At 44.5% G+C, this 22,103-nt stretch overlaps 1 protein-coding gene across 3 annotated transcripts in view; it reads right to left on the reverse strand.

Moving 5' to 3' along the window:
• Positions 1-16,150, reverse strand: part of BDH1 (3-hydroxybutyrate dehydrogenase 1) — a 38,056-nt gene extending 21,906 nt beyond the window's left edge. The window contains exons 1-4 of one of the 3 annotated variants that reach the window (XM_073231866.1): positions 14,766-14,885; positions 8,949-9,075; positions 3,536-3,608; positions 2,798-2,908 (exon numbers count right to left, since the gene is read on the reverse strand). In XM_073231866.1, the coding sequence (XP_073087967.1) occupies positions 2,798-2,908; positions 3,536-3,608; positions 8,949-9,075; positions 14,766-14,769 (315 nt within the window). In that variant the 5' untranslated portion in view covers positions 14,770-14,885. Of the gene's footprint in view, positions 1-2,797; positions 2,909-3,535; positions 3,609-8,948; positions 9,076-14,765; positions 14,886-15,785 lie in introns of those variants that run through there. The other 2 variants (XM_017650478.3, XM_017650477.3) reach the window with 2 other exon arrangements.
• Between the last annotated feature and the right edge of the window lie 5,953 nt (positions 16,151-22,103).

Below are 22,103 nucleotides of genomic sequence, written 5' to 3' on the forward strand. Positions count from 1 at the left end.
TTTTTGCGTATAATTTTTACTTTAAAATCTTGTTAATGTTTTGCATATTCCAAGACTAAATTAATCAACAGGAGTAAAGGGAACAAAATACAAATAAATAACATAATGATAAAGAAAATAATTAATCCAAGTAACTTATAAACACAATAGTTTGTGTACCTTCAGTCAATATACAAAAAACACTTTAAAGAAGTCTTAAGCTCTACTGTGGTGACCACACTAGACACACTTTCAGGACAATCTATGATAGCATTACTAATTCTCCATTATTCATTCTCCAAATGTCACCTCCTCTCTCATGTCAGAATCAATCCCTTCTTTCTATGCATGCTCATTAAACATTCTTTGCACAACCCTGGGAACCTTCTTCTCTCTAATTCCTCCAGCTGTGTCTATGCACAGACATCCCCTCACCACTGGACAGTGAGCTCCTTGAGGGCTGTTTTAAGCAACACAGGAGCCAGTTGTTAGGAAACGAATTCAAACAACTACAAACCCTAACAGGTCCTGGGCAGTCCTAGCATGAAATACTCAGGTTGAAATAGGATTCTGAGAAGATGGTGCAATAGGGAGCATCAGGGATCTGTCTCCCCACCTAGACAACAACTGCACTGGCCAAATCTGCCTAATGTAAATATTTGAAACCCTGGAATCTGCCCAAGGCTTGCAACTTCCAGGGGAAGACCTAAATGGTAAATTTGGGTCAATTTCACCTACTCCACATAGTGCTATTAAGTTGTAGCCAAAGCAATTGGCAAGAAAAAGAAATGAAATACATCCAAATTAGAAAGGAAGAAGAATCTGTTTGTAGATGATATGATCTTACATGTAGAAAACCCTAAAGATTCCACACAAAAAAACCTGTTAGAACTAATAAGTGAATTTAGCCAAGTAGCAGGATACAAAATCAACACACAAAAGTTAGTTGCATTTCTGCTGTGAACAATCTGAAAAGGAAATTACAAAAACAATTCCATTTACAATAGCATCACAAAGAATAAAATACTTGGGCATGAATTTAACCAATAAGGTGAAGACTTGTACGATGAAAACTACAAAACATTGCTGAGAGAAATTAAAGATGATAAACATGAATGGAAACACATCCCATATTCATGGATTGAAAGACTGAATGTTGTTAAAATGTGGATACTACCCAAAGTGATCTGTAGATTTAATCCAGTGCTTGTCAAAATCTCAATGATTGTTTCTGCAGATATAGAAATACCCATCCTAAAATTCATATGGAATCTCAAGGGACCCCATATAGCCAAAACAATCTTGAAAAAAAAACTAAACAAAACTGGAGGACCCTCACTTACTGCTTTTTAAAACTTGCTACAAAGCTATAGTAATCAAAACAGTCTGGTACTGGCATACAGACACACAAATGGACTAATGGACTAAAATAGAGAGCCCAGAAATAAGCCTTTGCATATATGGTCAAATGATTTTTGATAACAGTACAAGACCATTCAATGGGGAAAGAACAGTCTTGAACACATGGTACTGGGGAAACTAGATATCCACATGCAAAAAAATGAAGTTGGACCCTTACCTAATACCATATACAAAAATTAATTCAAAATAGATAAAGGACCTAAATGTTAAGACCTAAAACAATAAAACTCTTAGGAGAAAACATAGGACCAAAGCACCAGTGCACTGGATTTGGCAATGATTTCTTAGATATGACACCAAAGGCAAAGGGAACAAAGGGAAAAAAATGGGCAAATTGGACTTTATAAATTTTAAATATCAAAAGACACTATCCACATAGTAAAAAGGCAGCCCACAGAATTGCAAATAACATATCTGATAAAGGATTAATAACCAGAATATATAGAAAACTCCTAAAATTTAAAAAAAAACAAAAGAACAATTTGATTCAAAAATAGGCAAAGAACTTGAAGAGATATTTCTCCCAAGAAGACATATGAATGACCAATAGGCACAGGAAAAGATGCTCAGCATCACTAATCATTAGGGAAATGTAAATCAAAACTACAATGAGATACCACCTCCTATCCATTAGGATGGCTACTATTAAAAAAAAAAACAGAAAATAAACATTGGTAAGGATATGGAGAAACTGGAACCTTTTGTACTGTTGGTGGGAATGTAAAATGGAATAGACACTGTGCAAAACAGTATGACAGTTCTCAAACAATTAAAAATAAAATTACCATATGATCAACAATTCTACTTCTGAGTATATAACCAGATGAACTGAAACTAGGGTCTCAAGAGATACTTGTATACCCATATTTACAGCAGCATTATTCACAAGAGTTAAAACCTGGAAGCAACCCAAGTGCCAATCAACAGATAAGTGGATAAGCAAAAAGTGGCATATATGTACAACAAAATATTATTCAGGAATAATAAAGGAAGGAAATTGTGCAAAATGCTATAACATGGATGAAACTTGAGGACATTATGCCAAGTGAAATAAGCCAGTCACAAAAAGACAAATACTGTATGACTCCACTTGTATGAGGTACTTCGAGTAGTCAAATTCATAAAGACAGAAACTGTAATGGTGGTTGCCAGGGGCTGAAGGAGGAACAGGCAGTTATGTTTACTGGTTATAGAGTCTCAGTTTTACAAGATTTAAGTGTTTTGGAGGTGGATGTGAGTGATGGTTGCACAACAATGTGAAAGTATTTGCTACCACTGACCTGCACACCTAAAAGTGGTTAAGATGGTAAATTTATGTTATGTGTATTTTACTGCAATTTAAAAAACCCTACAAACAATAACCAGGTGTTAGGAACCAACATGACCCATCTCTCACCTTCATCAGGCAGCCAGCAAACACAAGGAAGCCGTCTGAATGCAGATGCTTGGCCAAGGAGAACCCAAATCCAGAGTCACAGCCTGTGACCAGGACAGCTCTGCTGCCAACCTGTTTTAGAAGGTCAGACATTAGGAACCTAGGATCCTACGAGAGCATAGTGACCATCCTCCGCTGGTAACAGTTAGTTCTTCCTAAGTGGGCCAGTCTCTTACTGTCTGGACAAGCACCGGGTATAGTGGAAAACGCCTGGGCTCACTGTCAGGAGACCAAGTTCTATGCCAGATTCTGCCACCAGCTAACAGTGTTGCTTGGAGAAGTTACTTGCCCTCTGTGGACCTCAGTTTCCTCATCTACAATACGCATTATCATCATCACTGTCATCTTCATCATTACTTACCATGTGCAAGGCACTATACTTGTATTATTTCTCACAATACCTCCATATTGTATGATGATTATACCATGTTGCAAGTGAGGAAACAGACACTTTTTAAATGCCAGGTGTAGTTAGTGATAGAGCCAAAACTGAAACCAGGACTGAGAGACTCCAGAGTGTAAACTCTTCACACCTAACTTCATTTGATGGAGGAAGGGTTGCAGTTAAAAAAGTGAGAAAGTGAGTCCAAGTATCCTGGAGTGCTACCACCCTACTGTGAGGGTGGCTCAGGGGCAGGGTCCCAGAGGGAAGGGATCTGAACACCTGGCTGGTTCCCAGGTACCTGGGCTGCCACTCACCGGGTTCACCACATTGGCATAAGTGCGACGGCCCACAGGGACAAGGTAGGTGGAACAAAACAGCAGTGTGGGTCTGCAAGAGAAAAGGAAGCCATGAGCAGAGGCTGTGGTCTCACCTAGACCTTGTTTCTGCAGAAGCATCTCAGAGGACCTTCAGCCACCCCACTGCTCTCCACCCCAAGACTCTGAGGACAACCTGCTGGTAGTATTAAGCAAGAGGGCCTCTTTCCTCCAGGGTTGCTAGGCTGGGAGAAAGTGAGCCAGCAGGTGCAGTGGCTGTAGGAAGAGCCTTCCAGCAATACAGCTTTGTTCATGAAGCCGTCTGCAAATTCATTTTCTTAGCCCTTAGGTTTTATGCTGCTTTCTCTGTTTTTTTTAATTAAACTTTTATTTTGAAATCATTGTAGATTCACATGCAGTTAGGAAATAATACAGAGAAATGTCCAGTAACCTTTTACCCAATTTCCCCTAGTGGTAACATCTTGCAAAACTGTTAACACAGTATCAAAACCAGGACATTGATATTGATGCACTAAAAATACAGAACACTCCACCACCACAAGGATCCCTCCTCTTACCCGTTTATAACCACACCCACTCCCCCATCTTATTTAACCACTAATCTGTTTCCGCTCTATGATTTTGTCATTTCAAGAATGTAATATAAATGGAATCATACAGTATGTGGCCTTTGGGACTGCTTTTTTCATTTAACATAATTCTTTGGAGATTCATCCACACTATTGTATGTATCAATAATTTGTTCCTTTTTATTGCCAAATTGTTCTGTGGCATGGGTGTGCCAGTATGTTTAACCATTCCCCTGTTGAAGAACATCTGGGTTGTTTCCAGTTTGGGGCTATTACCAATAAAGCTGCTATGAACTTTCCTGTACAGGCTTTTGTGAGGACCTGTTTTTCTCTTGGGTAAATGATCAGGAGACCAATTGCTGGGGCACCTGGTAGTTGCACGTTTAGTTTTTGAAGAAACCATCACTGTTTTCCAGAGTGGCTGTAGCATTCTACTTTCCCAGCAGCACCATGTGAGTAGTCCAGTTTCTCAGTATCATTGTCAGCATTTGCTGGTATCACTGTTTTTATTTTAGCCATGCTGGTAACTGCGTTAAATGTAATCTCATTATGGTTTTAATTTGCATTTGGTTAATAGCTAATGATGTTTAACATCTTTTCTTGTATTTATTTGCCATCTGTATATACTATTTGGTATAATATCTCTTCATTTTGTTGTCCATATTCTAACTAGGTATTTTGTTCTTTTACCACCAAGTTTTGGGAGTTCTTTACATGTTCCAGGTGCAGTCCTTCCTTGCACATGTGGTGTGCAAGTATTTTCTGTGAGTCTGTAAATTGTCTTTTCATCCTCTTAACAGGGTCTTCAACAGAGAAACCTTTCATTTTGATGAAGTCTGATTTATTATTTTTTCCTTTTCTGAATAGTACTTTTGGTGTCAATTTTCATAACTCTGGCTATCCCCCAAACCCAGATTTTTTTCTATCTCTCCCCAAAAGTTTTAGTTTTATGTTTTACATTTTTAAATCCATGATCCATTTTGAGTTAACTTTTACATAAGATTTTAGACGTAGGTCAAGATTTATTTTTCTGCCTATGAATGTCCAATTGCTGTAGCACCATTTTTTTAGAAATGTTATCTCTTCTGCATTGATTTGCTTTTCCACCTTTGTCAAATACCAAATGGGCATATTTTGTTGGCCTATTTTCTGGATTCTCTACTCTGTTTCATTGAACTATGTGCTCTAACTTGTTTTTCTTTTTCAAAATTGTTTTTGCTATTCTATTTCCTTTGCCTTTACATATACATTTTAGAATAATTTTGTCTTATCTATAAAAATCTGACTGGCATTTTGATAGAAATTATGCTAAACATATATCAATTTGGGAAAAATTGACATCTTTATATTTTTTAGTCTTTCAACCTCTGAACACAGTATAGGGTTTAGATCTCCATTTATTTAGATCTTTGATTTCTTTCATCAGCATTGTGTAATTTTCAGCATACAAATCCAGTAGGTTTTCATGTATTTATACCTAAATATCTCATTTTTTTGAGCAAATGTAAATGAAATTGTTGAATTTTGATATATTTAAGTTCATTGCTAGGATACAGAAATAGATGGGCTTTGTGTGTTATCTTGTATCCTGTGTCCTTGCTGAACTCTCTTAGTGGTTTGGGGATCTTTTATGGACTCTCGGGGGTTTTCTATATGGTCAATAATGTAATCTGCAAAAAGGGACAATTCTACTTCTTTTTCAATTGTACAACTTCTGTTTCCCTTTCTTGCCTCATTGCAATTGCTAATTGCACTATGTTGAATCAGTGGTGAGAGTGGACATCCTTGTCTTGTTCCCCATCTGAGAGGGAAGGCATTTGTCTTTTGCCATTAAGTATGCTACTAGCTGTAGGTATTTTGTAGATGATCCTTATCAAGTCTAAAAGCTCCCTTCTATGCCTATTTTTCTAAGAGTTCTTATCCTAAATGGGTGTTAAATTTTGCTTTTTCTGCATTGGCAGATAGGTTCACATGACTTTTCTTCTTTGGCCTCAAATTTGGTAGATTAGATTGATTGATTTTCAAATAATGAAAATGGCCCCTACTCAGCTTTCTCTGACACTATCCCTAGTGGGGGTACTGGGATACTTCACTACAGCCTGGGAATAGTAGAAATCTAGGGTTTTTGCTGGTGTGGGTAAGGCTGAGGCCAGTATTTTCTGTGGTGTTTGGCTGGAGTCAAGCAATTATTGCCGAGAGCTTTCTGTCTTAATAGGCTGGTGCTTTTGGCTAGAGAGAACAGGCTTTTGTTGGGGCTCTTTGTGACTTTGCATAACTGAAACAAACCCAATTTTTCATGGCTTATGTTTTTTATATATTGCTGAGTTCTATTTGCTAATATTTAAAGAATTTTTGCATCTATATTCATAAGGGAGATGGTCTGTAATTCTCTTTGTACTGTCTTAGTCTGGTTTTGAAATTAGGGTAACACTAGCTTCATAAAATAAATTGGGAAGTGTTACTGCTGGGTAGGGATGGAGTTCTGCTCTCCACTAGGTCTCCACCAGTATCTCTCCAGCTAGGAGGGGTTAAATTGCCTCACTGCTGCTCCCATATGTATAGGAGTGTGTGGTCTCATTACTGCTGAGAGGTGGAGAAAGCATAGGTCTCCTCTGACACTCCCAACCCCCACCCCAGGCAGACAGGGTGCCTTATCACTGCTGGGTGAGACTACTCAGCTTTCTCTGACACTATCCCTGGTGGGGGTACTGGGATGCTTCACTACAGCCTGGGAATAGTGGAAATCTAGGCTTTTTGCTGGTGTGGGTAAGGCTGAGGCTAGTATTTTCTGTGGTGTTTGGCTGGAGTCAAGCAATTATCACCCAGAGCTTTCTGTCTTAATAGGCTGGTGCTTTGGCTAGAGGGAGCAGTCTTTTGTTGGGGCTCTCTGTGCCTGAGTTCATGCACTCTTTAGCTCCAGTCTGGGATATAAGAAGTGAAGAGAAAACCTTGAGAAATTACCACTGTGTGATTTCTTGGATCCTAAGGTTCCCAGATGATCTGCCTCCTCCTCTCCATCTTTTAGAGATTTTTATGTTTGCTTTATATAATATCCAGGGGTTTTAATCATGCTTAGCAGGAGGAATAGAGAACAGTACACCTACTGCATCTTTCCACAAGTAGAAGTCCTGTTGGTTTTTAAATGAATATTAAGCCAGAAACAGTAAGTGGAGGAGATAGGGGCAAGTGAGCAGCAGGTAACGGGAAAGGAGGTGGGGGACAGACTTACTCTTTCCTGTGTACTATTATGTACCATTTGAATGTTGTACCAAGTGACTAAATTATACTACCTATTCAAAATAAAGTTTTTTAAAAAATATAGAAAAGTGATATCCAACATTCTTAAAGAATGTTGGGTTCACTAGACAGAAATGAAGGTCCACTAGGAAAACCTGCTAAGGTACCTGTCCTTTTCAACTGTCACAAGAGTGACAGTTGGATTTGAAGTCCTTGCGCATGGATGTCTCAAATGAGCAGAATGATATGGTTCTCACACCCAAGGCTAGTTAAAGACTTCATCCAAAGAAAAATCAGTTTCCCACAACCGAAAGGATTGCTCTGCTAAATCAAGGGAACCCTGCTGGAAACAGATTGTATGTGATTGTTGTCTTGGCTGAAGGTTTTAGCCCTGGGCAAGTTCACTATGGATTCAGTGAGACCGAGAAATGACAATGCAACATTCTTGGGGTAAAAGGGTTTATACCGGGCTTTATTCTTATGGCAGTAGGTTGAGCACTAGAATATCACGTGTGCATCCAGAAGTCTGCAGTTCCCTAATCCACCTCCATCTCTGCCTCCCTCTCTGCACTGGGTGGAGCTCTTCATATAGTGATTCAGTCAGTTATAGCTCATTGCCTACAGGTGTGGAAGCAGTAGTCTACCAGTAGGCCAATTACATCAAGTAGTTCGGGGTCAGGTGAAGATCCTGGCCATAGGAACTTCCATTTTCCCCACATCCATTTTTCTCATCTGCTTCCATAAAAAATTTTTATCCAGGAAGTAACAATATGCCCACCTCTTTCCACCCTACTGCTTACCCAGTGACCATGTGACCCACCCCTGGCCAATAAGGTGCAAGCAGAGTCTGCAGAGGTTGCCTGGTGAGTGTTGCTCTCCTGATGCAGGTGCAGCTCCTTCCTTCCTCCATTGCTTTGCTTCTTCCTGCCTGGACTGAGGCTGGAAGTGGAGGAACACCATGGCACTCTAACATAAGAGCCGCCATCAGGGTGACAGAGCAGACACAAGGAGGCTGAGTCCCCTGATGCCAGATAACACAAGAAACGTCACACAAACCCAAACTAAGAGACGTTCTTCCAAAGTCTCAAGGTCATGAATGACAGAGACTGAGGGACCATCCCTGATAGGAAGAGACCAAGGAGACATGACAAATAAATGTACTCTAGGACCCTGGTTTATATCCTGGACCAGGAAAAGGTCCGTTAGTGAGCCACTTGCTACAGTTTGAATCATGTCTACAGATTAATTAATAGTAGTATATGAGCAGTAATCTCCTGGTTTCCAAGCTTCCACTACAGTGTTGTAAGCTGTTAACATCTGGGAAGTTAGATGAAGGCTATACAGGAACCCTTTGTACTATCTTTGTAACTTTTGTGTAAGTGTAGTTATTTCAAAATTAAAAATAAAAACAAATAAAACAGTGATGAAAGGTATTCTTCTGTGCCCTGGGAAGGTTTTCTGAAGACACTTTTGCTGGCAGGTGGTAGGTAATGAGAGACATCTTTGAGAATCATTAATACCACCTGCATCATTGATGTGCTCTGCTTTGACTAGAAAGTGTCATCCTCCACCTGTCAGTCTCTTACCTTGTTTCATGTTCTCTATCACAGAAGTGCAGGGTTCTTCCCAGGAGCTGTGACAGGGGTCTGGAGAGGTGGGCAGTCAGCATGGTGGTCACACGCAGTAAAATGGTCAGCCTCTGCCTGGTAGGTTCTGAAACACAGAACACCCACACCATTGCCTTATTGCTTGCAGGGGTACAGGTAGGGGTGGCCATTCTTCTCCCAGGTTGTGAAAGTCCAAATGGGCTCAGTGTGTTTGAACCAGGTCCAGGCATGGTACCAGGCAGTCCCCTTCTGCCCCTGTCATGCTGCAGCCACATACAGGCAGAGTCAGGAGGCTGGGACATCTGGAAACCAGGGTTCATTCTGATTCTGGCTGTGCCACCAACTCACTGGGCAACGCTGGAAAAGTTATCACCCATTTGTAACATGAAGAGGTTGGACCAGACCAGTGACCCAAACCCAAGCTGAGCAGCAACCAACAGGGGACACAGGGACCTACTCCAGAGCACAAGCTGTGTGCTCACCCCAGCACTTCAGGCTCCTCAAGGAAGAAAGGCGGCCTGTGGCCAGGGCTGTTTCCTGGCCATGGCAAGCACTTGGCAAGCAATAGCAAAACGGAGCCCAAACTGGCCCTTCATGGAAGGACAGGCCCATGTTTGGCTCAGATTCCTTACCCAGGTGCCCCCTGCCAACCCAGCTGGTGCTGACCAGCTGGCTGAGTACACACATCTCCACCTCCTCCAGCCAGGACTGGAGCCTGAGGTCATCACCTCTGCGTAATTTCAAATCCAACTGTCTACAATTAAAGCCCATTCTTCCCTTCTGCTCAATGTGTATGGCAGAGAAATCGTCAATGTTATGTTCAAATGAAGGGCTGCTTTCAATTTTTTTCCTTAGAGTCAGCAATACTGAAAGTGCTGCAGTCAAAATAGTTTCAAGTGCATAAAAACTCAGCCCCTCAAATAATGCACTGCTCACAATGTAGGATCTTACATAACAAATGTAGAATTTTGAATCTATTTTTCTTTTTTAAGTTTCTTAAACATGTTACTTCCACTCCAAGCACTAATGGCAGTGAGATTCCCATGACCTTTTCAGGGTTGTTTGCCATACTGATGCCTTGTGATGGACTTTATTCTCTGTAAATATTAAGTTCTCAAACTTGAAAAGCCACTCACTTGCCTTTTGGTTTGGAACCAAAGTGGCTGGGGGAGATGGGTGCTGCAAGGAGAAAGGCAGAGCACCTGCAGGGGGAGGGGGGAGTCTCAGCTTTGAACTCAGTCAGCTGCCCAGGGTGACTTGGAACAAGGGGATTAACTCCCAGAGACCAAGTTTATAAGATACTGTTGAAAAATCAAGATGCTCACACATCGATCTGTAATCTGGGAGAAAGTTTTCTAATACTGGGAACACATGCGTTTGCTCTCAAGGGCACACCTTCCGATTTTCAGTGCATAACCCATGAAAAACACCCCCTCTCCAAAAAACCAGTGTGTGTGTCCTTGTCCTGATGCCAGGCTCCCTTGTTGCATTCTGACAGAACTAACTTGCAAAGAACACAGCAGGTTGTATTCCTGTGGGTCGGGATCAAGGTCTCTGCAAGGGACAGACATTACCAATTCTGACATCCTCGGAAGAGGCAGGGCATCAACAGGAAATAGGAACATAGGTGGCAGGCCTTAGGCACAAAAACAAACTTTGAGGTTTCTGGACATGAAGTCTGGATGGAACTTGGCACAACCAAGTGGGAAGGGAAGGCCCTGTCCTACTGAGGAGGGCAAGCTAGGCAGGGAATCACCCTATAGGCACCCTACCCACTCTGGGGAGCTTTAAGACCAGTGAGCCTCTGTGTGAGATTCCAAGGTCTGACAACTGGCAGCCTCCTTCCAACATGGTCCACTCGGCTGTTGTATTCAGCCAGCCTGGTATTATGAAAGACAATGTAACTAGGAAGCTAAGTTATGCTTGAATGCAATACAGTTTCTACTTACTATCTGATGTCTGTCCACAATCACCTTTGTTTACTGCCTGGACACTGTAGGCAGTTGAGATCCCTAACCAGATAGATTATGATCTCCTTTGGCTAGTACAGGGGCTTCCTTGAAGACACAAAAGGGAAACCTGACAAGGTTTAAGGCCTCATTCAAAAAGAAGGGCTCAGAGAGAGACCTGTTCCGGAACAAAGGGCTAAAGCATTATACAGGACAAATGGTCTTACCACCATTTTATCAAAAAATGCAAAGGTGACTCTCATACAGCTGTGTTACTACAGAACTTCAATAAAAGCCATGGATTTAACTGTATAGCCCAGTTCAGTGGAGGAAACCTAATGCGGGCACTTTGATAAGTCTGAGAGATGCTCTAGTCACCAGATCAGACTTGGATGATGGTCAGTTCTCAGACAGAACATTCGGCTGAGTTCATCTCTTGGATGTCTGTCCTGATCACCTGACCCCTGCCTCCCGGACCTGCCTCTACCCACGGGATTAGGCCTCTGCCATGGTAGCTGGGCAGTGAGACCTGCGCTCAGGCCATGGAGGACTGGGTCAGGCAGACACCTAACCCAAGATGTACCCATCAGTCATTCTGTCCCCTGGCCCTGTGACAGAATGCAAATCTGTCTCTACGGGGCAAGGACATGTGATGTGGCTGCTGTAGTGGGGAGGGGACAGCTCTGTTACACTGGGCCTAAAGCCAGAGAGAGATGGAGAAGCCAATCTGCAGAGAGTTGGATACACATGCAGAAGGAAGCAGAGGTCCCAATGACCTCTCTGAGGTGGAGAGAATCAACAGAGCCTCCTCAGGGCATATCTGCTTTTGAAACCCAGATGCCTTCCTGCCCTCCAGCTCTGAAATGCAGTGTCTTTATTCTCCATGTTGACTTACATGGGCTTAAAATTTCTGTTACTTGCAGCCAAAATAATATTAGCTAAAACAAACCAAAAGCAAGTTCTTTCTGCACAATTATTATTGCTTCCTCTATTCTGGGAAATCTGCACTATAGATCTTGTAATGACAACAGGAACACATGCCTCCCCCTCTCCATTTCTCATTTGCCCTTCCCCAAGAGACAGTGTTGCCAGAGCTGTCAAAATTGCCATAATTACAAGTGCCAGGTTAAGCAGGCACTCCATTCCTAGAACAGGGCTTACCTACCAAATTCAGATCAGACCACTAAACAATGGAGTCTTAGGGCTCCACTCTTGGTCACTTTTCACCACCACAGTGAGCTCTCCCACCCCTAAATATGATTTACATGCTACCAGCTCCTAAAGGTTTATCTAAAACCAGCTTTCTCCTCTGAACTCCAGACTCAAGCATCTAACATCTTCACTTGAATGTTTAATAAGTATCTCAAATGTAAACTGTCCCAAACTGAGTTTGTGCTGTGGCACTGAATATCTGCTCCTCTAAGTCTTCCTCACTCTTGACGCCTCTCTTTCTTGAACACTTCACAGCTAAGCTGTCAGCAAATCCTGACTCTGTGGTCACAATGTATCTAGGATGCTCTGCTACCATCTTTGTCTAAGGCTTCATCACTTCTTGCCTGGATTATTCCAACAGCCTCCCAACTGGGCTCCCTGTTTCCACCCCAGTCCTCCTTCAAACACTGCTCAACACTACCTGCATGAGCCTGCAAAATGTAAATTAGATCATGTCACTCCTGCACCAAACTCTTGCTGAGGAAAAGCCAAAATCACTACCACTTGCCTATAAAGCCCTCTGTTATCTGGGTCCCAATGCCCTGACCTCACCTCCCCTTATTCATTGCACCTCGGTCACAGTGGCCTTCTTACTGTACTTGGAACATGACAGGCAAGCTCCTTTGCCCAAAACAGAGCCTTTGCCTTCACTTTTCCCTCTACCTGGAATGTTCTTTCCCTCATTACCCACACAGCTTGCCCTCTCCAGTCTTTTATGTTTACTCAGTAAGACATCCCCCATCAATCCCTGGCATTTTCTACCCCCGCTTCCCTGTTTCCATTGCTTTTCTTCCTTGATGACTTACTACACTATGCCATTAACATATTATAACGCTGGGGGAAAGGGTGTTCCCAGCCAGGGTGAATCCCCTATAAAACCAATGAAACCAAAATAAGTCAAGGGAAAGGGTAGGTTGGGAGAAACTATTTTTATTGCTCACAGCTTACTCCAGTTCGCTAGCTAGACCCGGCCCCATGTGTCTCCTCCGGCCACCACTCACCTCACGCTGTGTTGCCACAGCCCACCCTCTACCTCCTGCCTACCCCTTGTGGGAGGAACTCCACTGGCAGGTCCTTGTTGACTAGCAGACACTGGGAGAGTACCAGGACTGGAGGGAGGAGAGAATGGCCATTTTCTCCCCACCACTTGCTGCCAGATCAACAGGAGCTCTGCAGTGGTAAACACATATTGATATGTAAATAAACTAAGGCTGGGTGGGAGATTCTGGAAATTCTGTCATTTACCAAATAAGATTTGGTGTACTTATACATTTTATTTGTCTTTCAGTCACATCAGAATGTGAACTCTGAGAGCTATAGCAAGTCTGTTCTGTTCACCATAGTATCCCCAACACCTAACAGTGCCCTGCACCTAGTAGGCACATAATATTTTAATAGATTTTAAAGAGTTTTCAGCAGAGGAATACCACAGTCAGACTTGTATTTTAGTATAATAACTCTCATGGGGTTAAGACTAGACTGAGGATGGACAGGGAAGAGCTGAGAGACCATTTAGAAGGTATGGCAGTAATCCAGGGCCACAATGTACAGCCACGCAGATTGTGCACTGTGCAACTCCAGTGAAATGTAAAAAGGTACTCCCTGGAGATACATAAAAGGGCTGCTGCCCTTGTGGAAACCACACAGGTGATTAGATGAGGTCAGAGTCTGCCTATGTTTTGAAGTAGAGCCCACTATGATTTAACTGACAAATGTAGGATGTGAAAAAAGTTAGAATTAAAGATATTTCGAGGATTTTTGGTGCAGATGTAAAAACTGACATTAGTACAACTGACAGGTTAAGTACAACAATCACCCTTTTCAGAAACGCTTGCCACATTTCAAATCAGAGTACACAATCGGGGCATCATTGTCATCACCTGGCCCCGCCAAATCCTATCTCCAACTATACTTATCTACTCATTAAACCATTTGCTACATCATTCCTCAAAGCCCTGTACTTTCCAATTTCTCTGCCTTGCTCATCCTATACCAACTCTTAACTTCATCTAACCAAGTCTTAACTGATTCAAATGACGCCTCCTCCAAGATGCCTTTCCTGATTCCCCTAAATCAAATCAATCTCTCATCCACATTTGTATTCCACCCCTTCCTTCTGTGCCTTTTTAATATCACTTACCTAGTAAAGTAGTATGAGGTATTTGTTTATAACCATTCACAGCCCTCATCTAATCACCAAGCGCCACCTGGACTGTGCGCGCCCTACAAATAGGACCCACTTGCTGTATTACTGTATTCTGGCTTTTCAAAAATACCTACTCTGATGTCTCACAGGAAGCAGACAAGACATTTTATACATGTCTATTGAGAGAATATGAAAGCTAAGCCAATTTCAAAGGTCAGATTTCTCGCCCGCTGAGGATATAGGTCCTGTGCAAGGCGGGGTTCCAAAGCTCTGGTTTCAGAAAGCAAGACATTTTCTGCATCATAAAAGATCCCGGCAGGAGACTCTCCGTAATGAAATATGTGTCCCCGCAACCACTCTCAGGGTTAGACATGACTCTACGTCAACTGACTAGGGGCAGACTTTGGCTGACTGGTTGGAAATAACCGCGCAAAGCTCGACGTCGCCAGAACCACCCCACCTCCCCCAACGCGCAGGGGGGCCGCCTACCCATTGCCTCCACGCAGGCGAAGCGCAGGAGCCCGAGACGCGCAGGCGGAGCAACGCTCCGCGCCACTCAGCTAGGTGGGCAACGCAGCCAATCGCAGGTCCCTTCCGGCCAGCCCGAGGCTGGGGGCCGAGGGGCTCGACCCGAGCCGAGCTCCCATTGGCGGAGACGGAACCGCCCACCTACAACCCCGCTCTTCTCGCTCTAGAGTGCGGCTGGTGCGCTAAGCGTTGCGGGGCGGAGGACCTTCGACACCTCGGCATTCCCAGACTACCTCCTGCGGCGCCCCCACCTAGCTGGTCCTCCTCTTCCCCAAGTCCTGCTACCCATCCGGTCCTCCAGCTAACTGCCGGCTCGCTCATGTTCCAGGGCCTGAGTCGGCGGTCTGACCGCTGTCCGGGCATTCTTCCCAGGCTGCCGCAAAAGAGGAACCACTCCCCAAGTCCCCAAGAACAGAGCGTCATGGAGGACGCAGGAGGCGGGCGAGGGATGCGGAACAGAACTGGGAGGAAGAGGTGAAGAAGGGAGTAGTGCCCAGAGCCCGGGGCTGGAAGGAAGGGCTGCTGGCCTCGGTTCTGTCTCGGCCTCTGACTACGATGTGACCTTGGGCCGGTTCCTTCCCTTCTTGCGGGCCGACGTAGTCTACTGTAAAATGAGGCTGCAGGGAGAGACCAGTTTCAAGGGTTTCCCCCTGAAAGCTTCGGGGCTTCGTGTTCAACATGGACCTCTTGCCGAGCAAATTATTCCGAACAATAAACCCCTGCGGGGCTCCCAGAGCACGGACTATAACTCCGGGAGGACCGTGGCCGAGGACCTCCTGGGGTTGAGATGGGTCTGGGCGGGATCGATCTACCTTCCCTCACCCTTACTCAGGACTCGGCTGCAGCGCCAGGCCTACAGAACTCGGTGCCGCTTCCGCGGCAGGAGACCCGGCTAAGGGGCCGCGCAAGGTCAAGCCAAACTGAGTAGAGGGCACCGGCACACCCCACCCGAGCGTCAGAAATGCGGATCCCTCCTCTTACCCCAAACCAAATGGTGCGTTCGTCCTCACCTAGCGCTTGGCCGGTACTGCGCTCCTAGTTTGGACCACCGAGGGAGGGGTGCAGTCGTGGTTTCCTTCTAGAAGCCACTCTACTAACTGCAACTGCCGCCGCTTTCAGGCCCAGCTACCGGGATGCGCCTCCACACCTGGGGTGCGCGCTGTAGGGCGGCGCTGGGCGGAGCCCGAGGTTGGCGCCGCAGGGGCGGGGAGTGTCCCCGCACGTCCTCCTCGGCCTTTTGGAGTCGCGCCTAGCCCTCCTCCGCAGCGGGTGCCCCCAGTCGCTAGGCACCCAGCCCGGTATTAACCGCCTGCAATCCGTCCAACTCACCCCTAAGCCTAGCGCAGATCTCCACCGCCATCCCCTTTTTTGGAGCGGGCGTGGAAAGATTTCAGCTCCGGGAGTGGTGAGCTGGGAGGAGAATGTGCCACTCCAGCAAGTAAGGAAACCTGGTGGCTTTTTTGACGAGGCCCCCTCCAAGTCCTATGCATGTTTGCTCTTTTAGATGTCATCGGGGTGGGTTGGTTCGCTTTTAAGTTTCTCTTTTGATCAGATTAAATTTATTTCAATATTTGCTCCTATGGGTCTTTAGAAGTAATTTAAGAATAACACAACTTCCCAGAGTGTGTGCCTGCCTGCGCCAACTTTCCAGGATGAGAAACTGAGAGAAGGGAACTATCGGAGCAATTAGTGGCAGAGTTGTTTAGGTCAAATTACACAGAAGGACCGATTGGGAAGGGACTAGGCAGCTGATAAAGAGAGCAAAGTACTGGCCTGGTGGAGCTTTAAAGAAACCTGTCAATTCTGTGAATTTCTTAAAGGCTGAAGCTGTGTCGTTCTTTATTCCCAGCTCCTGGCACATAAAGCCTTGAAGAATTGGAGAATCGTGGAGGTAGAATGCACTTGATTCTCTCTGCCCATTCCACAGACTCAAGCTAGAGTACTTGCTCTATTGCTGTTTCACTCTGAACATCATGCCATAGCCGTAACCTAAATCTTTATATTGGGTCATACACATTACTAGATACACAGTTAATTATAGGAAGAATTTAAATTTCCACCCAGGAAAACCATAGATTCTGACATTGCACTGAGAATTAAATGGAAATGTAATTCTACTCTGGAAGACAGGGAAGGGACTTGTGGCCAACTCCACAGCTTCCCAGCCTATTTACTCCAGCTTAGCTGTGTGGTGACTGGCAGCATACAGGTGTTACCTGGCAGTACCTTGCCTCAGCTGCAATTGGTATCTTCCTGCCTCGTGGCTTCTCTGTCACTGCAGCGTGAAACCCCTGCAGGAACCCATTGACCATTCTCACAAAGGCATACAACTGGGAGTGCAAGGGAACTAACACCTCGTGTAACTATGTCCCAGGCACAGTAGGTGGTAGAGAAATACTCCGCTCTTCTGTTCTTCTGGTGGGCAGTTCTGAGGTACAACTAAGATGGTAGAGCCCAGTTGCCCATACTAGTGCCCAAACTTGATCAGTTTAATAATGCACCCTTGGGTTTCCTTTCTCTTTCCTCCTTTGCCTGCTTAACTCAACCCAGTCCTCCACTCCTGCTCCTTGGGATTCATCTCCAAAATACACCACCTGAACACAAGTTCTTGTGCAGAGTCTGGTTTTGGGGGGAACCCAGACTAAGCCAGTGGTTAATCCAAAAGAGGCATCTTAGTCCACCTCTCAGGGCCATTCTCAGCAGATCCTTCCCAAGACTCTGAGCTTTTGCTCCTTTCATTTCCCAGTTGCCCTGCCCTCTAAGGCATCACTGATAAGCTTTTAGAAGCAGGTAGGAAGTATTAGAGACACCCAAGGCATAGGGCCGGCTGAAGGGCTGGATCTAGGTGGGAGTGCATCAAAGCCATTCTCAGCCCCACCTTAAACCTCTCCCCTCTTCCCAAGGTCCTGGCGGCTGGCTGAAACCAGAGGAACTCTCAGCCCTGGAGTTGAACATGGAAGTAGAGACGGTGTGATGCCCAGGCCACTCCCATCACAGCATATACCAAGATTCTGTCTCTTCCCTGCCCTCCCCTTCCTCCCACCACCCTGTAAAAGCAGTTCCTCTGCCCAGATACATGGTCTCAGGCCAAAGTCTTCAGCACCTAGCATCTCATTTCAGCACCAAGAGGTTGCATGGCAATTATCAAGCTAGGTTTGGGAAGGAAACAGCCCTTAGTCCCTGCCTTTGAAGAAGGAAATGAGACATGTACATAAGCTAAATGAGTAGTTAGAGTCCTGTAAGTCTTCTGAAAAGGGACATGTAAGTGTAGTGGGAGTTCTGGTAGGGCTACAGGTCAGGCTTTATAGAAGTAGCATCCAAAAAGATTATCAGTTGGAAGGAAGCACCCCAAAAGATCCCCATGCCCAGAGTCCCAGTGTTTGCTCCTATCCCTGTATCTGTTCCTGACTGCCTTCTAGCTCACATCCTTCTTGAATGCCAGCTCAAGTTAATCCATCACCTTTGTAGGCCCCAGCCCTCCCCTGTTTGATCTAACCTTGTCCCATCTTTGAATGCCCCTGGTCTTCTCCACTCTCAGAGTTAAGTGTTGGATCCACATTAAATCCTGCCCATAGCCAGCTGCCTTGAAGCCCTCCAGGGGTCTGCATGGGCAGTGCCCTGTGCTGAGTCCTCCAGGGGGTAGAGAATACCACCAGTTACTATCCCAAACTGCCAGGCCAGCTACTATCAAGTAGCTTTTTCTATAATTGACAGAAAGAAAAAGCCCAATGTACTACTCTAAAACAAAGCTATGGCGCTCGGAATCTAGTGTGCTGAAAAGAGCCCTTGATCCCAATGTGGCTGTAATACTGAATTCTGCCCATGAAGGAGAAGTGGAAGCCCAAACCTTTCCCTGCAGTGAATGAGCAGGTAAAACAAGTGGTTGGGCCTTACAGGGGAGAAGAGAGGTGTATCAGGCACCTCATCCCCACCCTCTTCTGTCTCTTGCCTCTAATGTACTTAATTAAGATGATTGTTTAAGCCACAGAGCTTGGAGTTGGGCAGTAGTTTGGAAATTTAAGCAAAGTTCTATTGAGGCTATGGGATCTTTGGAAAGGGAAAAGTATGAGGATATTAAAGAACAACTGTATCCCCATCTCTGCCTGTCCACCCTCAGCTGCAGCAACCCATTGCACTCCTTCCCTCTTTCTTCAGTTTACATAAGTTCAGCGCATATTATATCCCAGGTATTGTGCTGTGTTCTTGGAATGCATTGATAACCCAGTGTGGGGTCCTTGTCTTCAATATGACAGCCTAGCAGTTAAGGCCAGATAACTGTTTCTCCGGCTATTCCAATGCCTTGTGTGAATTACTGTACTTGGTCTCTGCAACAATTCAAAAACTCACTTGAGATTGTTCCCATTTTGCATCTGAGGAAGTCGAGGCCTAGAAAGATCAAATAATTGCCCACAGCAGCACAGCTAGGAAGTGACAGAGACAGGTCCCACGCAAGTCTGTCCCACTCCAGACTTTCTTTTCTAACAGTACCAATTGTCCCAAAAGGTACTTTCCAAACAGTACCAATTGCCTTGAAAAAAAGGATTAAAATCCCAGTTTATAAGGCTATTTCAAGTACAGAATTTTTTGTAACCAGTTGGGCGTTGTTTCTGTGAGTAATCCACCAGAGGATGGAATTGTTTTGTTACATCGAAGTTTCAATGAGTACTATTCAGATGCCCTCAACTATGAAAATTATAGGTTCTAATTGATCATACTAACTTTGAAAGACAAAAATATGGGACACTCAATGCTTAAATCTGATTTAATTTTTTTCTGAACTTTGAAATCTCTTTTTCCAAAGAATATTTAATGCTGCAATAAACTTTAAAAATCTGGATACAAGACCATATTCTTATTTTTATTAATATCTTTTCTGGTTTTTTTCCCATGAATGTGTTATTTATATCTTCTGCTTAATGGTACCAGAGGCAGAATCTACTATTTCAAGAGAGAAATCAAATTGCAAAGCTGCTGGCTCCCTGGAGTTGCCAGCACCTCTTTCCCAAGGCCTATGTGCATCTCTCCACAATCTCCCCTCACACTAGGCTCTTGCAAAGACCTGAAGGTTGTCCTGCTGATAGTTGTTCTCCCATGCAGCATTCTATCACCTTAGCTGACCAGCAGGGCTCCCTCAGCACTGTCAGTGCAGGATCCTCTCCAGGCGAGTTACAAGCCAGATAAACCTGAATCCTCTTAATGTTCAGTTAATCGGTATAATATACACTCCTGGAAGCCTTTTCACAGCTTTATGTATATTACTTCAATGCTTGCCTTTAGCTGGAAAGGGAAATTCTCACACTTGTATGATAAGCAAAACGAGCTAATGATAAAATACAATATCCAGAGTTCTGGATGTTTGTGCATTTGTCATCAAAGAGGCAAAGTTCAGCTGCATAACTGTTTGTTTTAAGCTTAAAATGTCTGAGAGTCTGGCACTCTGACAAGCAGAGGATTAAAGGTAGATGCCACTGCTTAGGGACACAGAAGAAAAAATGTCAAAGGGCAACTCTAGCTGACTGCATCCTGAGCTTCCCTGTCAGGTATGTGTAGGAATAAAGGAGCACAGGAATGGACCTGAACAGAATGAGAAATATCCAGGGAGCACCCTAAGTATGACCTAGAATCATGAACTAAGAAAGACTGTAAGGTGACCAAACAGCTTTGGACAGGGTCAGCTGCAAGTGGGGCCAAAACAAACCCCTTGAACATCACAATGGAGGGAAGGAAGAGTATATCCGGAATACCCTTAAGGGCGTGTCTTGCTAATGGGTTTCAGCCCCGGGCAAGTTCCCTATGGATTCAGTGAGACCAAGGAATGACAATGGAACGTTCTTGGAGTGAAAGGGTTTATTACCCAGCTTGTTGTCCCAGCGAGAGGTCGAGTAGAGAATTAAGTCTTCATCCAACAGTCTGCAGGTCTGTAATCCTCCTTCATCTCTGCCTCCACCCAGAGCACTGGGCAGAGCTCTTTATGTAGTTACTCAGTCAATGATAGCTAATTGCCTAGAGCGTGGAAGCAGTAGCCTAGCAGCAGGCCAGCTACATCATCAAATAGATTAGGGGCAGGTGAGGGTCCTGGCCTTAGGAACCTTCACTTTATCCACAGGGAATCTTGTAGTATTACCATGCCCTATGATTAACGTCAGTGGAAAATTATAACAACCAGTTCAGGAAGGACTGCTGATGGCCTAGATCCTTCATCAGTGAAGGTTTGGGTCACCCCACCAGGTGAAATACCACGAGCAGCTGAAGACAAAGGGAATGTGGAACAGTGTCTTGCCAATGGGTTTCAGCCCCAGGCAAGTTCACTATGGATTCAGCAAAACCAAAGAATAACAATGGAATGTTCTTCAGGTGAAATGGTTTATACCCAACTGTGGAGAAGTTGGGGTTCCTATGGCCAGGATCCTCACTGAACTTAAACCACCTGATGATATAACTGGCCTGTTGTTAGGCTACTGCTTCCACACCTTTAGGCAATAAGCTATTATTGCGCTATATAGAGAGCTCGACCCAGTGCTCTGGGTGGAGGTAGGGATGCTAGTGCTAGACCTACCGCTGGAAGAACAAGCCGGGTAATAAACCCTTTCACCCCAAAGAACATTTTGCTGTCAATTTCTTTGGTCACATTAAATCCATAGCGAACTTGCCTGGGGCTGAAACCCATTGGCAAGACACCAACTTTATTCCCACAGTGGCAGATCAATGACCAAAATCTCATTCACTCAGGGTGAGTCTGCATGCAGCAAGCTGGTCTTTGCCTCTGGGCCTCTCTACCCCTCCCCCCACCCTGCAGCCGTCTCAGTCTGTTCTTGGCAGTGCCACCACTCCAGCCTCTGCTCTCCTGCAGCTGTGCCACCATGTCACCATGCAGAGCACTGGGCAAAGCTCCTTATAGAGTCAATAACAATGTATTGTCCACACATGTATAGTGAGCTAGTCAACCAGGGCCAGGTGAGAATCCTAACCATAGGAACCTTCACTTTACCCACAAACTGGCAGTGGAAAAATATAATTATAAATACCAGCCGCAACCCTGTGAGCAGTTACAGAAACAAAAAGTGTAATTTTCATGAGTCTTTTTTGTTATGAATGTGTGTGTACGTGTGTGTAATATCTGTTGTCTTTCCTCTTACCCCCGTATCATGTAACATAAGACATCTTGACTTTATTTCATATATAGTGTAATTCTGTTAACTTTACATCATAGTATTTAAGTTATGGAATATCAAGGAAAAGAGTAAACATCACCCAAAGACATTGCATCCTCTTCGGAGCAAAGGGTTGGGGTTAGTACAT

Source organism: Manis javanica, chromosome 3 (genome assembly GCF_040802235.1).
Source record: "Manis javanica isolate MJ-LG chromosome 3, MJ_LKY, whole genome shotgun sequence".
Lineage (NCBI taxonomy): Eukaryota > Metazoa > Chordata > Mammalia > Pholidota > Manidae > Manis > Manis javanica.